Here is a 26,681-nt window from a genome sequence, read left to right as displayed (position 1 = left end):
TAAAATACTACAGAAATAAAATACACAATACAATAGCTAAAAGATGGGGGGAGGGAGTAGTTTGAAATTTAATTCTGTAGCTTGCTATTTGGTTTGAATGAAGTTTGGAGCTGCTGAGAAATAGAAAGTTTCTGGAGTTAAAAGGACATGACCTGACATTTAAGTGGCATGTATGTTTGTAGTATAATAAAATCATAGTTAATGTGGATTTCAAAAATTGTTATGTTAGATGTACTGTATTGAGAATATTGAATTGATATAAATCCAGGTTTTACCCAAAAACACCTTTGTAGTTTTCTGCACAAGATACATTTTATTGACAAGAAATAATAGGCAAACACAAATGGCTAACATAATGATATTGTGGGAAGAAAAATCAGGTCCAGTTACAAGATGGGAATAAGAGGGTTAAGAAAGAAAGTTTATTGGTAAGCAGGACCAACAACAGCATGCTCTTCTGGAACAGCTGACAAATTAGCTTGATGAGTGTAAGGATTTTTATACAGTTTACAGTATTTTGTAATTTTGAGGTTTGTTTTGTGTGCTTTTATTATTTGATTGATGGTGGGTTAATCCTATTATGTCCTAAATGTCATGTCCTGTTCTTAATACTATCACCTGGAGCGGAAGGTTTTTTGTTTATGAATAGATTGGTCCGGATTTCTTAATGGGCACAAAATATCCATATCTAAAGACTTCAGGCATTTACCGGAGGCTGTTGGGACTGCTTTCTGTCTTTGTTAAGATTTTTATCCATTTCTCTTTTGGGGAAATATAATATTCTGCCTCTCTTTTTTTAGTTAAAGTTTTTATTTTTTTAAACAAATATAAACAAACACAACACATAACATAAAAACATCTTCCATTCCATACAGTGTGTCGATTGGTTACAAGGTTTTTGTGCATCCTTTCCATAGTCATCTCTTAAATTTTATAAAGTCACATATTATGAATCAAGTATATTTGTATACGTTATTATTATATTATAATATTTTCTCTAATATCATATATCAGCTTACGCATTTCAGCACATTCAATTGCTCATGTCATCAATTTAATATATATGTATACAATTATTATGATTATTAAACATTCATCAAATATAGCTATTATTACATACTAAATTTATATTATGGAATTTCATTACATCATCCTGGACTCATCCAATGGTAATACATCTTTATATTCTATTCTATATAGAATTGTTTATTTTTTATAAGAAAAAAGTTTTTCCACATCATCTCCATAGTCTTCACTTACAACTTATATAAAATTCCATATTGTTAATCTAGTATATATAAATGCATTATTCTCATTATTAATCATTTGTTTATAACTATTATTACTTTGTCTTATACATAATATTCAAAATTTAACTAAGTTTAACTTAGTTTTATTGTGACATTTCATTTCATCATCCTGTAACCTTCCAGTAGTAGTGCAGTCCAATATCTCTTGCCATTTGTAGAATCTGTGTTCTAAATATTTTCTTGATAAGTCTTATGTGAACTTCTCTTGGCAACTTGTTGTTCATTGCATATTTTGTAAAGACTCGAAACCCTCCGTCTGTTTCTTTCATCAGCTGGGCTTTGGTTATCACTGGTGCTTCTGCCAAAAATACTCTCATTGTTTCTGCCAAGTTTTCTCCCCTTTCTTCATCTATGTTTTGAAGCATGAGATAGAGTTCCAGTTCATCTACCTCTCCTTTTAGTGTTCCACACATACCATTTCCCTCCTCTCTCAGTTTACTGTCAGCATCAGCAATTTTTTTGTCACTTTGTTCATGTTTTTCTGCAATTTTTTGAACTCTATCTTCAACTTTCATCATTATTTCATCAATGTTCTCAGCTTTTCCCTCCATTCCTTCTGTTCTTTGTTCTATAAACTCCAGATTTTTTTCTATTCTACCTGCGCTTATTAGGTTTTTTTGAATTTCTAACATAATTCTTTGCAATGTTAATTCCTCTTCTTCTTTATGTTGCGTCATCTTTCCGAGTTGTAATCACTGCCACTAGGACATCCAAGACTTTTTGATAGGTTTCAAATAAATTCAGTGTTACTCCAAAAGAACACCTGTATAAACAAGACATGTTTTCTCTCTGTCCCGTTCAATAAGCAACGCCAATGACCTTGAGATAACGGATGTAATCAAGCCTCTAGCCTCTTGATGGCAGTGTTACTTCTTTTTTCTCTACTTTTAGCTCCCTCTTTAAGCTCCGAGTTTAGGAATAGGAAAAAAAAAGTGTTTAAAAGTTCCAATCCGGCCGAGCATTTAGAGGAAAGAGATTCGTAGTCCACAAATACAAATAATGGAAAAAAATAGAAGAAGAAGGAGAAAAAGGACCAGTCCAATTTAAAAGTAAGTGGCATTTGTAAAAATTCCATCCATAGAAAAGAAACGAAATTAAAGAAAAAAAGTTATAACACAATTAAAGAAAAAAAGTTATAACAATTCAAGCTAATCCGCTGCTTGTTCTCTTCTATCTTCAATTTTAGTTTTACTCTACTTCTTTTTGGGTGTTCTCTAATAATAAAATTTATCTCACCAATTTTGACACTCTCTCTCTCCTGCACTGTTTCCATTGCAGGGGCTGTCCCAATGTTGTGCAGCTTCATTAGCTGCTTCTCTTGTAGCCGAAATAAAAGCTTCTCCTGGATCGATCAGGGCCTTGCGATGCCCCTGAGATCAGCAGGACATACTCTTTTCTATCACCATGTCTACGAGACAGTTTAGGTCCAAAAAGGACCATCCAGCAACAAGAGATTTCGACAGCAATCCTGGAGCTCCAAGATTGCATGTTGTGTTGTACTGACGTCAGCCCCGGAAGTCCCCTTATATTCGGCCTCTTTTAATATTCTCCAAAATATTTCATTCTCTAGGAGGGAGGGGCTTCCCACAATATACTAGAATTTTGTCAAGAGAAATGGAAAATAAAATCAAGAGAAGAACTAATGGCAGAGGGATATGTCAATGGTTGTCATATTTACAATTTTTTGAAAAATGTAAAGTAGACAAAATTTATGGTTTTGAACATTGTAAGACTAAGTCTAAGTGAAATAGAATCACATGTTCAAATGAACATATAACATATAACTGCTAAAATATATAAACTTTTGTTAAAATTTGAAACAGAAGATCCACAAGGTGGGCTAACAATTTTAGTTATAATGATCTCTGAGGGAGATGTGAGGTTAAATATTATAGACAAACAAACAAACATTTTCATCCAGGTGCTAGCTAATTCATCCAAAACATAATAAAATAAAATTCTAGAAGATCAAGGAAAACAGTATTTTAACTAATGAGGTTCTGCTTCAAGAACATTGCCTCAAGATAGTAATCAGTCTTTTAGAAGTGATGAATTGATTGTTTTGGAGTTCATAGTACTTTTGGTTACCATCTCTAAACAAATAAGGTATCTTTTGTTCTGTTTCAGTGTCCAACTTTTACATTTACATATTATCACTACAAAGACACTTTTAACTATTCCAGTTTTTGTTGTGATATCAATATGTATCCTTTATGATATTGTTTAATTTTTATGCCATTGTGTTTCACCCTAGAATTTTAGTGCTTAAACCTACAGCTTTTATTGCAATTCTTTTCTAATTCTCTCATTATAATTTCAAGAACAATAGATCTAGAGACAAATACATTCTAGTCTCAACTCCTTTTTACTTCTTAAAATTTAATTCTTACAGTAAATTAGTGTTGATTGTAAAGTTTTTTGTTAAAATATTGATGTGAACAATTAGTGGCAGTGAAGGTGTGGGTGGAGAATCTAAATTAACTCCTTTTCTTTTTCAGCTCCTTTTTTATGAGGACAAAACAAAATTCAGAATCCAGGACTATACTATCATAATTGGTTATGTTTAATTTTGCTTTGTCAGCTTATTAGGTGAAATTGTACTATATGTATCTGTATTATTCTTTCTATGTTGCCTTGCTCCCTTAAAATATGGTATCATAAATGTATGGACATTTTATGAGGTTACTAATTATAACAATTTTTTGTGTTTCAGATATTAATGCATTCTGGAACAGCATCACTGTTAACCTTGATTATTAATTCAACCACTGTGAAGACGTTGGTTGTAACCTTAGGTGACACATTAAACATATCATTTAAAAAATATTTGTTTTTCTATTCAGTTTCTAACAGGTAGACTGTACATTTTCCTGGAAATTTTTTCTATTGAATGCAGTTAGACATGTCTAAGTTAGTATGTCTGGGATTATGCTATTAATATATTAAACAATGGCACATTATATATCAAATGCAAATTTGTGGAAAATTTAATTTGATTAATTTGTCAATTTAGTCAATTTTTAGTTAAATAAGAAAAAAATATATAAAATGCATCTACTTTCCAGTAATTTGAAATGGAACCCTTTAATGAAGTTTTTAAAGACGTAATATTATCTGGATAAGAATTTGACTGCATATTTACAAGGAATTTCAAATCAAATTTAACTCGAGCTGCATACACAAACACATTTCTACATATGAATGCACACATAAGTATGCTATAAATTTATATCTATTTTAGCCATATTCAATTTTCATATTCTACCAAATCCAAAACATTATTCTCATGGTGTATGGCATTAATATCAACCCCCCAAACAATTTACAATTTAAAAAATCCAACAGATTAAAAATTCAATTAACCTAGAAGAGCAAAATACAAAAATAAATCAAAATGGATTGAAACCAAAAGAAAACCTTGGCTCTGCAGTCATCCTGTCCCTAAGACCTAAGAGAACAATCAGGTCTTCAATAATTTCCTGGTGGTGGGAGTCACATGATTATTTATATATTATAATTTATAGACTATCATTGATGCTTACATATTTCATACACATTTCAGAATAACAAATTATTTTCCTCTTATTATAGGGCTTTGTAATATTACTCTTCCAAAGCGTATGGCAATGTTTAATGCTATTCAACGTATTAGAAAAATGGAGGCCAACACTTTTGCAATGCTAAAACTTGATCGATTTTTGGCTGATGCAAACTGGGCAATGGCAGAAAAAGCAATCAAAATAGATTATCCTTATAGAGTAAGTAATAAAAACGTTAAATAAAATATAGTTTAGAAAAAACATAAATTAATATGATGGTATTTACATATTTGCCATGACTAAATACAAGAGATTAGCTTTTATCATATGATTGAATTGGTCGTTATTCAGCTTGCAGTGAGGTTTGAAGTTGCAAATAAACCTAGATAGATATGCAGAAAGGATAAGGAATTGAGCGGGAAAGGACAGTATAGTTCAGTAATGGCGAACCTTTTAGAAAGTGAGTATCCAAACTGCAACCCAAAACCCACTTATTTATCGCAAAATATCAATGGCAATTTAACCTGAATATTGTTTTACTACCTAAAATAATGATAAACAAGGCAGAGTTCAGCTAATTGTTCTAAGAAAGACGTGATAAATGCACTTTTATGCTCCTTCATTTTTTTCTGCTTTTGAAATTTTACATTTAGCAACAATTTAAAAAACTTGTAATATAATTTCTCTCTTTCCCTCCCTCTCTCTTTCTTTCCCCTGTCTCTTCCCCTCCCTCTCTCTTTCCCTCCCCATCTCTGTTTTTCTTTCTCTTTCCTTCCCCCTCTCTTTCCCCCTCCCTCTTTCGCACCTCTATCTTTCTCTGTCTTTCCCTTTACTTACCCCTTTTCTCTACCTCTCTGTTTCTCTCTCTCTCTTTCTTCCCACCCTCACTTTCTCTCTCTTCTCCCCTCTCTTCCTCCTTTTCTTTCTCTTTCACTCCCTCCCTTTCTCTTTCCCTCCCCCCATTCTGCCTCTCTTTCTCCCTATCTCTTTCCTTTCCTCTCTCTTCCCTCCCTCCCTTCCTCTCTTTTTCTCTCCCTTCCCCCCTTTCCCTCCCTCCCTCTCTCTCTTTCCCTCCCTCCCTTCTCTCTGCCTCTCTCCTTCTGTCTCTCTCACTTTCTTTCTCTCTGGGTGTCTTTCCCTCCCACTTTCTCTGTCTCTCTGTTTCTCTTTCCTTTCCTCTCTCTCTTTCCCTCCTTTCCCTCCTCTCTCCCCCCACTTTTTCCCTCCTCCCTCTCTTTCCCTCCCCCTCTCTCTGCTCTCTGTCTCTATCTCTCTCTGTCTTATCTATCTATCCATCCATCCATATCTATCTATCTGTGCTCTCCTACCCAGCTTCACATGCCGTGAGAATCCAACCACTTGGGTGACTGGAGGCTACAGGCAAAGCCAAGAAATCCACGCAAAATAAGGCAACTCCAACCTAGATCCTCTCAGGGAGATACCCATGCCTTCTCTCTCCCTCTCTGGGAGGGACGCATGAGCCGAACATTTGGAGCCATGCTCAATGGAGTTTGCAAGCAGGCTCAGCGGGGCTGCTTAGTGGGGAGGGAGACTCCTGCCTGTTTAGTTTGCTTCAATGCTTCAATGCAGGGTGTGCCATAGGCTCACCACCAGGGGTATAGTTGTAAGTGGAGAGAAACAAGTAGGGAGGAACTAGGTGGAGAGAATGATATTAATATAGAATATAAAATCAAAAAATATTTACAATTCTCCCCTGATCATTATCATTGTTTTTAGTTACACTACTGTTCTTTTCTTCCTCCTGCAGTTAACTGCAGAAGAAATTAATCAATTGATCAGATTACTTAGATGTCCAGAATGCAATGCAGATATTACATTTGAGAGAGATCCTGAACAAATTGCTGAAATGTTCGAGGAAGCCAGGTTACGTCTCTTAACTGCACAGATAGTTAGTATTTTTGTTTTCCTTAATGTTTTTTTGTTCTAAATATATTTAATGTATGTAATCAGAGAGCAAAAGTATTTAGCAGGACTAGTAAGAGCTTTTGGGATCCTCTTACTCCCCCAATAATTCCTTGGTCACTACTATTAAATAAATTATTTATCCACCCGGAGTCATATATTTGAGATGGGTGGCTATATAAATTTAAGTAAGTAAATACTGTATGCACAATATATTAATAAAAGGTACCACCTACTCATACACTTGTGAATTGCATTTACTACTAAACCTGAGATGTCACTACCCGCACCCCACCTGTGAACTGCTTAAAGGGCCCTTCTAAAAAATAGTTGGAACAAGCTAAACTGTCTTTTAGTGGCGAAAAGGAGAAGAATCAGTTAATGACCAGTGGCCTAGTAAACCAAGTTGTTTATATTCTCTGATCTACTAGGAAGGGATAAATAATAAGGTCACGCAAATAGGTTTGTCAAAAACATTCCAGTGAGAACCTGTAATTTATACTGTTTTTGTTTTTTCTTTTGTCTTGCCTTTTCAGTATAGTAGGTAAGGGTTGCATTGTAGTAAATAAGTTCTGGTTTTTCTTTTGCTCAGGGCTGCAACAAGTTGTCAATGGTTTGTTGGGAACCAGTATTGTTTGCATGTTTAATAAAATTTTGTAGTAGCTTCAAAATACTTTGGATGCTTTAAGGTTAGCAAAGTTTGGGCCACAACATCACTTACCTGAGAATATTTTTATGTAATGATCAGGTTCTTTTCTGGATCTGTAAGATACTCTGTTTATTATCCCTCAAACACCCACACACCTTCCTAATGAAAATCTCTAAGCCACAAGTTCTCCTCCCTTATCAGCTGAGCTAGGGGAGTAATTAATTGTTTTTTTTTCTTTTGTCAAAGCATCTTGTCGTGTAAACGACTGCTGGAAGGCTCCTGGAGTGGGGCTGAAAGGTGAAAGGGAAGCAATATGCTCCCTCCCATATTTGGGCACACCAGGTGAGAGCTTGTGGCTAAGAGGTTAATACAACTGCCTCAGATGTAAAAAGAGCTCAAGTTCGAATCCCAGCAAGAGTGTGGCTAGCTGATGAGAGCTAAATAGCTTGAAATAGATGTATACTAATCTCCCTTCATTTATGTATCAGCAAAAATGTAACACAATATATTTGTGTGTGTGTGTTATATTAATATAATACACACATATTTTGTAGACAGTGTATTGACTGGGTCAAATCTTTTTTAAACAATGCTAACAGTAATAATATGAATAAGTATGCATAATCCTGATCTTCCAACTTCAATAGTACCATTCTCTTTTTCTAATTCTTTATCAATTTTTCCATGAATTAATTTAAACATAAATAACATTTCTTTGCATCATGTATTTGTTATCCCCTACTAAGTTATTAATATTTAATATTTTGAAATTTACTCATTATTCCACCATAATTTCAATATCCCAAATGTCTAGGACTACTAATAAACCAAATAGTAACAACATTTAATCAATCCTGGCAATATATATCAAAATTCCCACAATTTCTAATCCTTAAATGTTTAAATTTGCAATATACTTTAACACACTATTAATACTAATAATACAATTGGATTATCTAATCCTAAACTTCCACTTACTAAGCTTAGTTTATTTTTAATTATAATAGATTGTATTATCTGTTTATATATATGCTGCTATTTTCCCTATTTGTATTTTCTATTTTTTCTTATTATTAATATATTTTATCATTATCCATCATCTCTTAATCTATTTGGAGTTCCATCATTTATTGACTTTTTAATCACCCTTTTATTTCTCTCTCTTGGAGTCTTATAATGCTTTTTGAGGAACTATGTTTTTCTATATTCTGAGAAAACAGTGACCCGAGAAGCAAAAGGAAATCAACTTTATTTCATCCAATACTTGGTATTTTCTATAATAAAAATTATAGGTGTTATATGTCCCTAGTAAGCAATTAGTTTTAAGATGGAAAAACATTCTCAATAGCTATTACAGATAATTTGTTGACTTCCATTTAAACAGCAGAATGACTACAATCCCTGTTTTTTCCTTCAGAATTAGAATAGTTGAATTCCAAAGATAAGTAACAGTTAATAATGGTTGGTAGACTCAATTGAAGATTAAGTTTATCACATATCAAAATAATATGGCATCAGAGATTAAGAATCACATAGAACTGCTGCTTCAAATTGGATGTGATAGTGCTTCTCAGCGGAGTCCATAAGCAGATTTAGTAAAACTAATACAGTCCTTAGACTAGATGCAATATATATAATCTAGTCTTAGGACCGTATTAGTCCTAATAAATATATAAATATATGGGTTAATTATTCAACAGTTCTGGAATTCTACTTATTCCGACTTTTTTTTAAAATATAGGCTAGTTATCAGAAGCAATATAACAGTGGAATGCTGAACCAAGATGCTGCACAAATATTGATAGGTGCGGCAGAAAGCTATGTCGATATTAAAGGAAAGTAAGTGCTTAACAATTAATAAAAATAATGCACATGCAGCTATTGAATTCAATATTTCAAATGAGAAGAATAGGTACTATAATACATTGATGCTATTGTTGTAATTAGTTTTATTGACCTGTATAAAATGTTACAATTGTATTTATTTTGTTTATTTATTTTATTTAATAAAATTTATATGGCTGCCCAACTCACTCATTGACTCCAGGCGGCTTACAAAGATAAATACCCAATATAAGAAACAATGACACCCCACCCTCCTGTCAGATGTACATTTTTAAAAAATGCAACTTACATGTAACAAAAAATATATAGATAGCTGTAAAACACCATAAAAGTGAAATGAAGCAAGTTACGACTGTCACTAGTTACGACAATGATGGGCAGAGTCCTACATGCCTAAGAGTTCCTGGATGAAATCCATTCGTATACTAAACAGACCTGCTTCCAAGCCTAATCTTGAAAGGCCCATGAAGTAAAGAGCTTTCAAATGAACTCAATTCCTGATATTTTTTTATTCACAGCTTGGGAGTTCAACAAAGTATTTATGAAAGGATTATAATATTTATCTCTTTAGGTGGGGATGGGGCTGAAGTCGCGACGACACAATGTGCGATCTCAATGCTCTGAGATAGGAATCAACACTTTTGCCACTGGGGGGGGGGGGTCAAAACGGATCTAAACTGTCCCGTAGAGACAGTGAACAGGAAGAATACATCTTGCTGAACTCGCGGATATCGCAAAATCCCCGAAAGAAGCAAGAGAAATTTCTTCAAGCCGGTGACAAAAAATCCAGCCAAGGTTGATGAAGTCAGGGCGGCCCCAAACCGGAAGGAATGGAAAGTGAAAGTGTTTCCAGCTGGTGAGGAATCTTCATTGTTTTAAAAGAGAGACTGCCTATAAAAACTTAAAAATTGATTTAAATTGAAGAATAGAAGAATCAAGCAGAGAAATTAATCTTGCAACGGTTCTGGACAGTGGTTATCCCATTTTTTTATATGCTATCTTCATGGATGAAACCTTTATAAGCTTTTTAAAATGGACGGATTAAGTCCTCTGTTTTTATCTTTTTTTTTTTGTGACTCTCGGTGATTTATAAACCAAAGCTTTCCTCTTTCATCGCTGTGAGTATTATTATTTTTAAATTCATTTAAAGACTGGACCTCTTTTTCTAATTTGAAATATAAAACAGATATAAAAAAAGAAACATTTTAAAGTGCTACGTGCCGGGAGGTTTTGTTGATTGGAGCTTGTTTATTCAAGCAGAACTTTTCCCTTTCGTCGCGGTTTGTTTTGACGGCTCATTGCAGAGCGATAGGGGTAAGCCAAATGTCCCTTTGAAGCGTGTTTTCAACCAGAGAAGAGGGGGGGAAACGGCTTTTGTGAATCCATGTTTTAACTTAAAAAAACCTTCCAAGCGAGAGCTCTTTGTTTAAGATGGTGGAGTGTCAGGAAAATGGAGAGATTGTAAGCCTGCAGACAATATTTTCAGAATTACTAAAATTAACAAATACATATGAGAGGATTGAACAAAAACTGGATCTTTTGGAACAGTTAACAGAAAGACGTGATCGAAAATTTGATGATGTTCACCAAATGCAAAATGAGGGGATTACAATCCAAAGAATTGAAGTGGAAAATGAATATAAAGCGATTAAACTTGTTGACATTTATGGTAATTGGTTTGTTTTTGAAAATGCAAAGAATGGAATACTGAAAGAGGAAATAAATGGAGAGGAAACCTATTTCAAAGGGCAAGACATAGAAGAAGAAGAAAAAAGTAAAGAATTTATGGACTATGAAACTTTATTAACTATATGGATAACACTGCTGACAACTAAAGACAAGTGGAATAAAGAAGCAGAAAGAGGGCATCAGGATTATATGAGAGATCTTACAAGTAAGGTGTTGCTAGGACTAGTCCATACAAAGCTGATTAAGAAGAAGCTTAGAAGATCGATACCACAAATGGCAGAGGACATAGGATTGTTTTGTTATTGGAAAGACACAGGTTGATAGATGGAAGAGTAATAATTTAAAACTACTAGCTAAACCTAGTGAAACTTAGTGACAATAGGTATAGTCAAATAAAAAATTGATAATGATAATACTGTATATAATGTGTAGTGTTATGATAAGCAATAATTGGATATGAATATTGAATGATACCCAAGATTATATATAAAGGTTAGTAATAATAATAACAATAAAAAAGAGAACTAAATTAGACACAGTTAAGTTTTGATTATTAGGGGGGAAATGTTGTGACATAGAATATAGCCAAATAATGAAAGGATGATAATAGTTATATATATGTATGGGTATAATATAAGGAAATTGGATGTAAATTGTAAACAGCGATTTGGAAAGGAGGATTAGAAAACTTTGTTATTAAATATTATGGAGGTTTAGCTAGAATAGGATATAAGGATTTAATGTTAATGGAGGATTTTATAAATAAGTAAATGAAATGCCAGTATGTGGTTATGTATTAAATTTTGCTATATTTTATGATGAAGGACGTTTAAACAATTATAGTCAAATAAAAGTGGAGGTATGATGATGATGATGATGATAATATGTATAAACATTTGAGTTAAGAATATGCTAGAATTAATATGAATTATACTTGATGGTAGAAGAGATGCACAAAAACCGTTTTGTAACCAACTGATACACTTTCTACAGGATGTCAAGAAGGAGGATTTTTATGTTTGTTTTGAAAATTAAAAATAAATAAAAAAGTTTTTGGCAATATTTATCTCTGGCAGTAAATAGAAAGCAAGCTGCACAAAACTAGAAAGCTGTTTTATTCAAAGATTTGAAATAAATAGAATCAAAAGCCAGAAGATCAAATCCTGGATATGGGATGGGGGAGGGTAATTTGTAAGTAGTTAAGTCTTTTGGAAGGAGATGATACTTACAAGAAAAGGAATTTTTGCTAAGCCAAACTTCAAGGAAGATAGCAGCTCAGATAAATTATTGGCCTATCAATTGAGAAAAGAACATCAATTTAAGACATAAAGTAGCATGTTTCAAATTCAAAAGAAATGGCAAATCAAATTTATTAAATACTATTCTCAACCATGTGGAAACTTTGGAGAAAATTAGAGAGCATTTGAATACAACACACATGAGATGTACAGATCAGCAAAAGGAAATGCTACAAATATTACATTAAATAAAATCCTGGAGAAGAACTTAAAGCGTGGGTTAAAAGCAGTGGTTGGATTCAAATAATTTAACAACCGGTTCTCTACCCTAATGATTTCTTCCAACAACCAGTTCACCAAACTGCTCAGAAAGTTAGCAACCGGTTATCCCAAAGTGATGCGAATTAGCTGAATACCATCACTGGTTAAAAGTGTATATCAATAGCAAATAACAAAGATAATAGCTAATAGAACAACTATAAAAATTTCAATCAATAAAGATACCAGATAAGAATATCTGCTTTGTTTCTCATTTACTATTCTTGATTGCTTTTGAAGTATTAGAAAATACGTTTTCAAAAAAACAAAACAAACCAGATATCAGGTATCAAGACTCAAAGAGAGAAATAAAATTTAAAATAGTATGCGGATAATGTACTAACTATTATGCAACTGCAAAATGCAATAAAGATGAAAACAATGGTTTGGATGAATCTCAGGATATACAATTAACATACAAAAAAGCAAATAACAGAGTACTTAATTCAAGAAGAAGAAAGCTTTTGCAGAAAGATTTGGGTTGTTAACCAACAAATATTTGGGATTCTATTTGACAAGCAGTAGTAAATTCAACTTGCAATTTCAAAAGTATTAAATCAGATTATGGAGAAAAGTTAAAAAAAACATTTTGACAGTGAAAATATTTAAAACATTTTATTAAATTAAGATCACTAACATGAATATATTACATACATTGCCAACAATATCAGACTGGAAAACCACACTCGTGGAATATGCAACAGTACTAAAATTAACAGTATATATTCATAACAGAAATTTGACTAAATTTAAGTAAGAATGGTTTCTGATATACAGTTATTCACATAATAAGCCAAACTCAAACCTAGCAGTATAGTTTTCAAGGGGGAAATAGTAGAAACAGTATTGAGAAATACAATATATTTATGTTACATCAGTCACGTACAATAGGAAGGAATTTAAAATTATGATATGTGATTTTCCCAATAAGTCTTTTTACTTATTCTTTACATTTTTCCTTATTTTTTCATTTTCCCTTTTTCCTTTTTTTCCTTTACATTATTATGTGCATTTACAATGGTGCTAAAACTTTGTGAACTCTTTTGCATATTCAGTACTTTTGCATAAAAATTACCTGAAATGTGACCTATTCTCCACACATCCTATAACTAGATTTAAGAAAAAACTATATATGTCAAAAATATTGTACTGTTCATTTATTTATTGAGAAAAATAATCCAAAGCAACATGCAGGTAGTTCTTAGCTTACTATCACAATTGGAACCAGAAACTTTGTTTCTAAGGGATGCAGTTATTCAATTTTATAACCATTTTTGCCACAATTATTAAGTTAGTCACTATAGCTGTTAAGTAAATCTGGATTCATCCAATGACTTTTCTTGGAAGCCCTCTGGAAAGGTCACAAATGGCAATCACATGACGCTGGGATCCTGCAATGATCATAAATGCATACTGGTTGCCAAATACCTGAATTTTTATCATGTAACTGTGGGGATGTTACAACAGTTGTAAGTGTGTAGACCAGTGTTTCTCAAACTTGGTGACTTTAAGTCCTGTGGACTTCAACTCCCAGAATTCCCCAGCCAGCTATGCTGGCTGGGGGATTCTGGGAGTTGAAGTCCACAGGACTTAAAGTCACCAAGTTTGAGAAACACTGGTGTAGACCATACATAAGTCACTTTTTTCAACAATGTTGTTAACTTTGGTTGTTAAACTAATGGTCATAATTCCAGGATTATCTGTATTTGTGGTAAAAGTATTGAGAATTATCTTGTATTCACTTTTTACCTTCTGTTGTAAAGTATATGCTTTTAATTATTCCAGGTTTATGAATATTCATGAAGTAAAAACTTATTGGGAAAGCAAAGGCATATTAGTCACAATTAAAAACTGGCTAACTGAATGGGTTCACACTGTGAAAGAGGAAAGTTTTAAGCCATCAAGGTATACATTAATAGATATTAAAATATGTATGATGAGAAATATTAACGTTTCATACAATGGTGATGTATACACTGTTATATTCTTAATAATTGGGATACTGAGTAACTAGTAATTAAGGATTACTGAGCCCAAGTACCCAGATTTATTGAAAATAGCTTTCATTCCAATTTAGCAAGATCTAGTCTTGAAATAGCAAGCAATGTTGTTGAATGCAGAAAAAAGAAATGGTAACAAATTATGTTCCAAATTGGAAACTTGATATCAGGAAAGCTAGTAGAGACTAGTAATCAGTTTCTAAGGCAGATTTTTGAGAAAGAAGTTGCTCAGAAAATTGTGACAGTCGTGATCACAGTTCTAAGTTGACAGTTCTATGTCTGTTTATGAATATCATTTAGCTGGGTCCATTGAGACATTTAGTTTACTTGCAAACTGGGGGAAAAGATTATTTAGCTGCTAAATTTCTTTTCTTTTTTTAATATAAAGATCAATGCAGAGATATATAAAGAGAAAGAAAGAAAAAGCGCAGAGTAAAGTACAGTTAATGAAAGAAAAAAATAATTAAAGAAACAACTTCCAACTTTTACAGCAGTTATGAAGTCATTATCCTTCCTCTTTAATATTACAAAAATCGCTTCAGCCCCTTATTCAATGCTTTTGCAACAATCAAATTCAGAAATCACAATTTTTACTTTTTTTCTTATCAGCAAAAAGTTTTCATAAAAGTTTTCCAGTCTTTTATCAGTAGTCCTCGATTTACATCGTAAATCGAGGACTACTGTAACCTGAAAAAGGTTATCATAATAACTCTACTTTGTAGAAATACTATATTTGATTTCTCTTCAGATCATATAAATCTTTCATCTTGGAAATACTTAGAAACATCTATTTCTGAGAAAGATCTGTGTCTTTTTGAAAATAACATATATTCCTTGGACTTACCATTTTATACCTCCATATGTTTATAATCCCTCAACATCCTTAAAAAATATTTTGGGAAATTTACCTCATGTTGATTTAATTCCTTTGACAGAAGTTCTATCTTTTTGTGGGCAAAGCATTCCATTCCATTCTTTTTTATTGTGGTAATTTGAGTTCACTTATCTATTTAGCATCTTTAACTGTCCATAAAATCACAGAGTTGGATTCTTAGGGAATTACTCTTTGAGAGCAAGGTTCTTGGACAATGCTGATCACTGTCCATAAATAGTATTAAGAAATGAAAAGTAATAGATGTTTAAAAGACTGTTATTAATTGCATGTTGACCTTTTTTTCTTTTACAGAAACAGGTTTATGAGAACATGTTACCAATTAGTGATAATGGAGGAATTTGAATATATATGTTGCACGGTAACCCTTTTGAACTGTTTTCCAATTGCTCTTTACTTCATACTTTCTACCAATACACCATTTTTTCCACAACTAAAAATGTGCAACTATTATTTTCTGGCCTTGTACATACTGGAAGCTATATTGAAGGTACAAACTACATAAAATAATTATAGATTTCTTATTAATAATGTAAATAAACATGCCTACTATATGCTCTATAGCCAGAATATGCATTTTTGGATTATTTGCAATAGAAAAGCAGGTTAGAAATGTTGTAAATATATGTTATTCAAACGTATGTATTGAAGTCTTAGTGTTTTTTATAAATATAAAATATAGTGCTATCACTTCTTCAGTGTTTTGTAAAAATTGCTTTTCTAAACTTAATATTTTGCCTTTTGCTGAACTTTAATTCAAGCATCGTGTGATCTTACCAAGGTGATAATATAGCCATATGTTACAATATGTTTTCTATATGTTTCAAGAACAAGGAAAATAAAATGGTAAGCTGGAAATATGAAAGAACCATTAACCAGCCAAGAGAGATCAGGAAATCAGCTACAATGGAAAGCTAAACTATTTTTATTGATATATATATATATATATAATAATAATATAATCTATTTTATGGCTTGAGGTTCACATGTTGCTAGTCCATAGTTCAATAATTTATTATTGTGACCACAGGCCATAACAGCATGACATAGCAGAAAAGAAGAATAAAATTGGTTAACAATAAAATTGTAAACAACAGTAAAGAAAGCATACAAAAGAATTAGGAATCAAATAATACTACAATTGGGGGCTTAAAGTTTCATTTCTAAATTTAAAAGAAGGCATGGCCAAGGTAGTTGACCTTATTGTTAATAATTGGAATTGTCCCTGTGACAAGGAAATTTTGTTGTTTAGTATTTTGCACCATACATTTGTTTGTCATCAGCATTTTCCTTTTGATTTTATGTTAGATAGGTCAGTAGAGGACATAATTATTAATCTCATCTACTTGGTTGGCACTACAGGGGCACAGGTTCTCTCCATTGGACATGTAAAAAACTTTCCTTAAAGATAAGTGGAAGCTATGGTATAAAGTAAACAGATGTAAAGGGAATCCTTGGCTTATGTCCATTTGTCCAGTAATTGTTCAAATTATTGAAAAAATGGATATATGATTGGTTTGTGAAATTCTGGCCCCACGTGATCACATGAACACTATCAGGGTGTCCACCTCATTGCCATGACTGAGATGTGATGGTGTTCATTTGTGACCTTTTTTGTTGGCTTTCCACAAGAAAACTCAATGAAGAAGCTAATAGGGAAGGTTGCAAGTTGCTCTGCTTCCCCCCACCCCCACCCCAGGCACAGCTGTCACTGACCCTCCCAGACTTTCCCTAGCTACCTGCAGCTCAAGTGTGGCATGGGCCAACCCCGGTCAGTTTCTCCCCCAGCCTCCCTTGGCTGCATGTGACCTGAACTTTTAAGCCTTCCCTGCCTCCAGGTCATGGCATCTGCATGCATTTTCCCTGGGATTTCTGCCTTTCCCCACAATGATCTTGGGATTACAACAGCTATCTCATTCATAGTGAACCATTGGTTTGCTTAACTACCATCGTGTTAGCTTAATGAACATGGTGATTCACTTAATGACTGCTGCAAAAAAATAGTAAAATCAGGTTGGTCATATGAGTGACCGAATTTACAGTTTCCTGAGTTATGGCTCTGATGGGCAGGCTCCATCACAATTGTAGCTCAATGACTTTCTGTACAATTAACAGAGTTTAATTATGATATTTTTGGAAGCTTTTTAATTTTTTGTTCCTCAACAGTGCAAGGTGAATTCTAACAGAGATTGAGGATAGGCCTACTTTCATTCTAAGATAGGTAGCAGGAGAACTATAAGGAAGGCTCAGAATCTTCCTTAGAACTAAGCGGGCACAAAGCTGCATTAGGGGAACAGAAGAGGGCATTGGTCAATTCATGTCTAATCACGTGTTCTAATCACAAATTTGGTTTTTAAGTTGAAAAGCTAGAAAAAGATCTTTATCTTGTAGAAAATAGCCTCCTAAAATAGAAGTTCAGTTTCGGTCAACCAGAGTTCCATGGAAAAGGCCATTAGGATACTGCTCCCTTTGCTTCCTAGGCCAAACTTCCTAGAAAAGAGGCAGATTACTGTATTTACAGCATTTACTTTGGTCAGAGAAGGTGAACTTACAGAGAACAATTTTAACCCTGTCATGTAGAATATTCAGAGCCTGCTGATAATCTATCAAGAATACAGATTGAAGGACAATATATTCTGGCTACAATGGGGATATTTTGGCACGTTTTAAAGAGATGCTGGTATGCCCCCTCCTCAAGAAACAATAGTTGGACCCACTATTTGGGGAATTTTTGTCTAGTCTCTTGTTTTCCCTTTTTAGGGAAGGTGGTTGAGAAGGTGGTGTTGCAATTTTAAAGGATCCTGGATGGAATGGATTATCTATGTCCTTTTCAGTAGGCCTAGATGTGGGACAGAAATAGCATTGGTCACAATTTATGGATGACCTTTGACAGGAGGATGAAGATGGTGCATCCATTCTTGTTCTTCTTCATCTTTCAGTGGCTTTCAGTACCCTCAACCATAGTATCCTTTGGGGCCAATTTAGGGAGTTGGGGGTGAGTGGCAGAATTTTATGCTGGTTCACTTCCTTCCTCCAAGGCTGATCCTAATCAGTGTTGATAGGGACAGAAATTTGTAAATGGTATTTATTTTCTGAATCAATTTTACTGTAATTTTAGACATTGTTTTGAGACATAAGGGGTCATGATGGCTCAGTTGTTAAGCTGAGCTTGTCCGCTGGAAAGCTGACAGCCTAGATTCGAACTATTCTTGCCCCAGCTCATGCCCATCTAGCAATTCTAAAGCATGCAAATGCAAGTAGATAAATAAATAACCACTTCAGTGGGAAGGTAACGGTGTCCTGTGTTTCACCACAAGCTTTGTTCTGCGGTGTGATGTCATGCTGGCCACATAACTGCAGAAACATCTTTGGACAATGCTAGCTCCCTCAATTTAGAAACAGAAATAAGCATTGCCCCCTAGAGTCAGCTATGAATAGAAGAAACCTTTACCTTTTTTTTGAGACATAAATTTCACTGGGGAATGACTTAGCACAGTGGTGGGCAACCTTTCTTTTCAACTGAGCCAAATCTCGCCAAAACCACGATTGAAATTTACTTTGAGAGCCACATTTTTAAAACCGAAAATACATAGGATGGTACACTGTTTTTAGTTTCAATAAGTTTTTATTGAGAATATTCTGCATGCAAGTATCCACATAGGTCGGGAGGATACAAATAACACAACTAATAAAACAAAAACTTTAGAACGATATTATTTATTGATAACGTTAAATTCCGTAAAATTTGCCTTACAATGTAGAGAAAATTACATCCTGACATTGACTGACAAAGTCACAACCACTAATGTGAACATTGGCCTTGCATTTCCTTGGATAGTTTGAGTAAGTCAGGTTTGTATGTTGTTGTTTTTAATTTCATCTCTCTCTCCCACTTTCTTTCTTTTTTTCTTTTTCTTTCTCTCTCTCTCTCTGGCTCTTTCTGTCACTCTGTGTGTGTGTCTGTCTGTCTGTCTGTCTCTCACTCACTCTGTGTGTGTGTGTGTCTGTCTCTGTCTCTCCCTCTGTCTCTCTCCCCTCCCTTCCTCTCTCTCTGTCACTCTGTGTATGTGGGTGTGTCTGTCTCTCACTCATTCACTTAATCACTCACTCTGTGTGTGTCTCTCTGTCTGTCTATCTTTCTCTCCCTCCCTCCCCCTCTCTGTCTCTCTCTCTCTGTGTGTGTGTGTCTGTCTGTCAGTCTCTCTCTGATTCCCTCCCTCACTCCCTCTCTCTGTTCCTCTCTCTGTCTGTCTTTCTCACTCACACACACACACACACACACACACACACTGTGGTCACCTTGTTGAGTGTTCCAATCACATTTGAAACACTCAACAACTGGCCTGCATTTACAGCATTCTGCAGTCATAGGACCAAAATTGGTTGTCACTCGCCCGGGCTTTTGCAGAAGCTTCCCTCCGAAGCCCGAGAGGAGGGAGGGGAGCGGGCACCCGGCACACAGAAGAGCCGCATTAAAGGGTGTAAAGAGCCGCATGTGGCTCCCGAGCCGCGGGTTGCCCACCACTGACTTAGCATAAGAGAAAGGGGGAATATAACTCTTTATTTTCTTACATTTGTCAGTGCTGATCATAATGGTCTTCTGAATGTCTGAGATGGGAATTGGAAGCACTATTTTACATCAGTTCTGCTGTAACAAAATCATAAAATCATAGGGTTGAGGGGGACTTGAGGGCTCTTTTAGGCCAATCCTCTGCATGGTGCAGGACACCTCATTTACCCAAAATAAATGGTTGTACAATCTGAGAAGTAGGATGCTCCACTGCTTAATAGCTCTCACAGGATATTCATTCTTGTTTCAGATTTGGATTTTTCACAATAAAATTTTCACTCAAATGATCTTGTCTTATATTCAAGTGCTGTGGAGTATAAATTCACAATCTCATCCCTGAGATATCCATTCATGTATTGGAGGGCTGCTGTTATGTTTCCTCTTAGCCTTTTCGTTAAACTAAATATGCCAATTTCCTTCCATTGCTCTTTGTAGGATTTAGCCTCCAAGGCCCTTCCCATCTTTGTCGCTCTTATCTGTATTTTTTCCAGTTCCTCAGTGACCTTTCTGAATTGTGTCCAGAACTGACCACAGTATTCCAGATGTAATCTGACCAATGCAGCACAGACTGGTAGTGTCACTTTCTGTGATTTTGATACTACCGCTGTATTGATGAAGCCAAAAAATGCATTGGCTCTTTTGGGAGCTGCAGCACATTGCTGGCTCATTTTTAATCTGTGGTGTACTAAGATATCCATATTGTTTCACAAGTAATACTGCTAAGCTATTACTGCCTATCTTGTAAGCTGTGTGTCTGTTTTCTCCTATCTAAGTGCAAAATCTCTCATTTTTCACCTCTGAACATTTTGTTGGACATTTTGTTGTTCAATCTTCAAGTATATCAGATTCTTTTGAATTTTGAGCCTGTCTTCTGGAGTGTTAACTATCCCCTTTAAGTTGTATCATCTGCATATTTTATGAGTGTGTCTTCTGTTCTCTTATGCAAGTGATTTATAAATATGTTGAAGAGTATTGTGCCTGGGACAAAACCATGAGTTATCCCACTGAACATCACATTCTGTGTGGATATAGACCCAGTAAGGACATGTGTTGGTTATGGTTACTCAGCTAATTGTAAATCTATGTGTTGTCAGATCATCTATCCACATTGTTATGGCTTATCAAGAAAGTTACTGTGGCATACTTTATTAAATATCTTACTGAAGAACGTACAGTACATCCAAAATATTCTCTTGACCTAGTCACATTGTTAAAGAAAACAATAAGATTTTGTGCCATAATTTGTTTTTAACGAATCCATGTTGCTTCCACTAATCAAAATCCCACTCTTTCTAAGTGCTTGCAACTCACTGCTTGGTTATTCTCCAGCTGATGGCGCAGGAGGGTCCAGAGTTCAATCCTTATTTGCCCAAGAGACTGAGTCAGAATTGAAGCCATGCCTCCAGCATCCCCTGCTGACTTCCAATTCCGACTCAGTCTTGCCCAAGAAGAGATGCATTTTTTCATTGCTGTGAGTTAGTATTTTAGTTTTAGTGTTATTTTCCTTTAAGTTACCCTTTTCTCTGTTGCTTTGACTGATGGATGGTGGGGGACTTGGCTCACAAGTTCCTTTTCACCATATTCGGTTTGTGTCTGAGACAATTAGAGCCGGGGGCCTGTTGGAGGCTTTTACTGGAGGTTTCTTCCTAAAGTGCTGCTGGCTGCGCCGGCTATCGGGACTTTACTGCGGTGTCCTTTTACATTTTCCCATTGTGGTCTCCTATTTGTGAGCTCCCTCAGAGGCTCTGACTTGCCGCTGGCTCTTAGAGGCAATAGCGGGCTGCCAGCGATGCAACAGGCAAGAGGGAGCGCGGTCAGAGCACTAGTACTTCTGCAGGGCTTGTGGCGAAACTGCACGGCTGATCTGGAGCTCTCGGGGCCGTTTTTTCCTCGCTGGGAATACCAGACTTGGTTGCATGGTTTTCCACGTGAGTATAGAACCTCATGGTGGTGGCCATTTTGGGGAGGATCTCATGATGGTGGCCATTTTGGGGAGGACCTCATGGTGGTGGCCATTTTGTTGGTGGCCACGAGGCGGTGGTCATTTTGGGAAGTCCTCTGCTGAGTCACGAGGGTGGTAGCCATTTGTTTGCACTTTTTTCAGCCATGAGGCTCATTGTGATAGCCGGTATCTGTGGAGAAGGTCGCAGATTGAGCAACAGTCGCTGGGCCTGGTTCTAGTGTGTTTGTTTTTTCCACATTTACAATGGTTGATTCCCCCGGGAAATGCAATCTGGAGTGGTGCAGAAGGAAAAGGAACATGCTGCTCCTTCCAAAAGCTCCAGGAAGAAGGTCTCCTCATCAGATCCTCCAACCCTGACAAAGCAATCTACCTCCAAACAGGGAGGTAAAGGGGCTGGGGAGAAGTCCAAGCAGGGGGGTGGAGATAAGGCCCCCTTGCCTTCTGAAAGATCCCCCCCCGTTCTAAGGGCGGCACCACTCTTTCCCTCTCCTTCCCCCCCCCCCCAGGTTCTCTGGGTCCCCAAGGGTCAGCTCTATTTCACCACCTCTTTCGGAGGTGGAGGACATGGATGATGAGTATCAACCATTTGCTTGCCTGGATGCTGCCTCCAGATTAAATCACAGGCATAAACTGGTGCCCAGGCCTGGGCTTAGCAATTCTGTGGGTGAATTTGACTTTCCTGATAATATCCAATCTCTTATTCATCGAGCCATTGTGCATGGCATAGCCCTTCAGGGTCGTTCCTCTGGCCAGGCAGATGTGGAGCTGGCAGTGGCCAAGCGCAGACACGTACAGGATCCGATTGCTCGCTCGGACAGGGCGCAGAGAGAGGTAGCCCCCTCCTTGAGGAGTGAGATTTCGATCCAGGAAGATGAAGAACAAAAGGAGACTAAACTCTCTGATGACGAAGGTTTGGCACCTGATGTCCCAGCTTTTGCCGGTTTGTTTCCTCCTAGTTTGTTTCGTTCCTTGCTATTCAAGGCCAGAGGTACTGCAGCCGTCGAGACTGAGGCTGACAAACAGAAGGAGAAAGAGAAGGGGGCGAAGGCCGATGCTTCAACCTCGAAGACGGCGCTTGAAGAAGTGTTTCTTTGTGGAGCCCGCAGCTCGGAAGGAGGAAATTCCCTCACCCAAGCTATTTCTGGATGTCATTCAGAAGCAGTGGGCCAAACCAGGTACCTTTCCCATCCCGGGTGGGAATGACAGGCGTTTCTATAATATGGAGCCTGATTTTTCTCAAGCATTGCAGGTGCCGGAGGTAGATGCCCCTGTGGCTCCTTGGCGTCCCCTATGCCTATGGTGGCAAGTGATGTGGCGGACAACTTGAAGGCTGAGGATAAGAGGACTGAATTGGCATTATGTAAGACTTTGCTAGCTGCAACGTGGGTGATAAAGGCCGCCTCCTTGGCTTCTTTCTTCAACTGAGCCACACTGATGTGGCTTGAACAGATGCAAGAGCGTGTGCCGCCGCACAACATACGGTTGCTCCAGGACATTGGCAAGGTCATGGCTGCGACCCAGTTTTCAGCTGATGCGACATGGAACGCTACTAAGTTTGCTTTCCTCCTCTGTTTCAGCTAGGCGCATGGTGTGGCTCCGGAATTGGCAGGCGGATGCCAAGGCGAAGTGGCAGCTGGTGGCGGGCCCAAATGCAGGAAGAAGCTGTTTGGCGAGGTCCTGGACCCTATCCTTATCGAAGATAAGAACAAACGTAAGGTTTTGCATGCCATGACTAAGAAGCAGGAATACAAGTATACACCTCACACACGTAGGACACCTTACAGGGGTTCTGACACTGACTATCATTACCAGACTAGGAATTTTCAGCCAAGTCAGGATAGGGGACAGGATAAGTCTTCCTACAGGGATAGGTCCCGTTCTCAGCCTCAGGGTAAATGGCCCTTTCGTGGTGGGATGACGCCCCTTCCGCAGAAATAAATGAACGGGCTTTGGAGGCTCCCGTAGGTGGCAGGTTGGCGTTGTTTGCCGACCATTGGGAGAGTAGTACATTGGACTTCTGGGTCCTGAATACAGTGAGATTTGGCCTATGGCTGGAATTCCTCTCCATCCCCCCGAATTCTTTTCAAACTTTGATGTCCTCCAAAAGTGAAGCCAAGAGGCTGCTTATGCGCCAGGACATTGACCATTTGGTGGAGATCCAAGCGTTTGAATGGTTCCAAGGGAGGACTGGGACAATGGATTCTATTTGAACCTTTTTGTAGTTCCAAAGTCGTCTGGGGTATGGCGGGCGATTCTTGACCTTAAAAGACAGAATCGTTTCCTAATTTACAAACGATTTAAGATGGCTTCCCTTCTATCCATCCTGGAGGGTGTCTGAGAAGGCAATTATTTGACGTCTATTGATTTAACAGAAGCCTATCTTCACATATTTTTTCCCAAACACAGGAAGTTCCTTCAGTTTTCCTATGCTGGTACCCATTACCAGTACAGGGCTCTTCCTTTTGGGCTGCCTTCAGCTCCCAGGACCTTTATGAAGGTCCTGGCGGCTCTGGCTGCTCATCTAAGAACAGTTCCCATCAGGCTTAATTGTTATTTAGATGACATCCTCCTCCAGGCGGAGTCCCCAGAATGGTCCCTTCAGGATCTGGGCCTGATGGTGGAAACCCTGCAGAGGTATGGGTTTTCCATGAATTTCCAGAAAAGCCATATGCGGCCTTCTACCAGGCTGTTGCATTTGGGGGCGGTCATTGATTCCACTGCTGGCATGGTTTTCCTCTCCCAGGATCGCAAGGCTAGTCTAGTCAAACTGATTCGGCAGGTACAAAAAGAGAGGCGGGTACCTATCGTCACCTTGTCCCAGCTGTTAGGGAAGATGATATCTTATATTGATCTGGTCTCCTGAGCGAGGCTCCATGCTAGGCCCCTCCAGTGGTTCCTCCTCCCGTACCAAAGGAGTAAATGCAGCGCCTCCCCTTTTTGGGTTCAGGTACCCCCTCAGGTGCAGCTTTCCTTGAAATGATGGGTTTCTTCTGCCCTAACTAAGGGGTGTGTGTTCAGGGAACTGAAAAGGCTCACCCTGACCACATATGCGAGCCTTTATGGTTGGGGGGAGTTGCTGGGTACACAATTGGCACATGGCTGCTGGTCCCCTTCAGACCTTACTCATAGCATAAATTGACTGGAATTGCAGGCGCTCATCTGGCCCTCCAACGCTTTCAGGCTCTTGTAGAGCACAGGCACGTCCTGCTATTGACAGGCAATGTAGCTGCAAAAGCGCATGTAAACAGGCAGGGAGGCATGCATTCCAGGGCCCTCTGGGTGGAGTCTCAACGTCTCAGGTTGTGGGCAGAGAGACACCTGCTGTCCATCAAGGCGGAACACATCTCCGAGGAAGCAAATCACCAAGCGGATTGGTGAGCAGGGATCAGATGGATCAGATGTGGCAGCTGGACCCGGAGCTGTTCGAGGAGATCTGCCAGATGTTCGGACAGCCAGAGATGGACCTCTTTGCATCTCCAGAAAACGCCCAACTCTCAAGGTTTTTTACGAGGTTCCCAACTCGGGGAGCGGAGGGGAGCAGTGCCCTGCGCAACAAGTGGCCGCAGGGGTTGCTTTACGCCTTTCCCCCACTCCCATTGATTCCGGGGGTGCTGGGGAAGATTGTGGCAGAGGGGGCGGAGGTAATCATGGTCGCCCCATATTGGCCACGCAGACCGTGTTTTGCGGATCTCATAGGTCGGTCCATTGCCAAACTATGGATGATCCCGTAAGAGAGGATCTCCCTTCGCCAGGGACTCCTGGTTCATCCAGACCTGCAGTGGCTCCGGTTGACCACCTGGTATTTGAAAGGGAGATCTTGAAGGAGGCAAAGTTCTCCTCATGGGTGATTCACACCATCGTAGCCTCTAGGCGCCCTTCCACGACCAGAATTTACAATGCCACGTGGTCTATCTTTTGTGGTTGGTGCCGTTCGGCACGGGTGGATCCCAAGCACCCCATCTCTGCCTGCTATCCTGGAACTTCTCCAGGACGGGCTGGAGAGGGCCTGTCCCATAATACCCTTCGTAGCCAGATTTCGGCCCTGTCCCTGCTGGACGGTTGGGAGAGTCTGAGCTGCCATCCTGTGGTGAAGAGGTTTTTGAAGGGGGAGGCAAATCTTCGTCCACGGTAGTTCACAGGTTTCCGTCATGGGATTTGTCCACGGTTATTCTGGCTCTCATGGATCCCCCCTTTGGGCCCCTGAGAATGGTCTCCCTTCAGTTCCTTACCTTGAAGGTGGCCTTCTGGGGCGCCATCACATCTGCAAGGAGGATCTCCGAGCTGGGGGCTCTGTCGGTCAGAGAGGATCTCTGAATTTTCTATCCTAACATAGTCATTTTGAGACTCGACCCCGCTTTCATCCCCAAGATTAATTCATACTTTCATATGGCTCAGGAGTTAGTTCTCCCGGATTTTTGTCCCAATCCCATGCATGAAAAGAAGACCTAGCACAAGTTGGATGTACGGAGGGCTCTCTGGATTTATATTAAGAGGATAGAGCCTTCCAGGAAGACTGAGGCCTTGTTTGTCTTGTTCCAGCCGTCAGCGATAGGATCTAGGGTGTCCCCTTCTACCATTGGGCGGTGGTTACGGGCTTGCATTGCCCGGGGCCATTCCACTAGGAGCGCAGCCACCACGGCTGTATGGAACACTCAGGCTCTGATTGGGGATATTTGTAGGGCAGCGACGTGGGCTTCCCCATCACCATTTGTCAAACACTATTGGCTCAATGCATTTGCGTCTGC

At 37.9% G+C, this 26,681-nt stretch overlaps 1 protein-coding gene across 4 annotated transcripts in view; it reads left to right on the top strand.

Annotated features, from left to right (window-relative positions):
* The window catches only part of LOC309385089 (solute carrier family 9 member C1-like), a 120,928-nt gene that overhangs the window by 30,672 nt on the left and 63,575 nt on the right, over nt 1–26,681 (top strand). For 3 of the 4 annotated variants that reach the window (XM_081939184.1, XM_081939182.1, XM_081939181.1), the window contains exons 10-15: nt 4,024–4,105; nt 4,902–5,068; nt 6,618–6,758; nt 9,163–9,260; nt 14,297–14,416; nt 15,698–15,893. In XM_081939184.1, the coding sequence (XP_081795310.1) occupies nt 4,024–4,105; nt 4,902–5,068; nt 6,618–6,758; nt 9,163–9,260; nt 14,297–14,416; nt 15,698–15,893 (804 nt within the window). The remainder of the gene's footprint in view (nt 1–4,023; nt 4,106–4,901; nt 5,069–6,617; nt 6,759–9,162; nt 9,261–14,296; nt 14,417–15,697; nt 15,894–26,681) is intronic. The other variant, XM_081939183.1, reaches the window with a different exon arrangement.

This window comes from Natrix helvetica (assembly GCF_964273705.1).
Source record: "Natrix helvetica genome assembly, chromosome: 1".
NCBI lineage: Eukaryota > Metazoa > Chordata > Lepidosauria > Squamata > Natricidae > Natrix > Natrix helvetica.
This window is presented reverse-complemented; position numbering and strand designations above follow the sequence as displayed.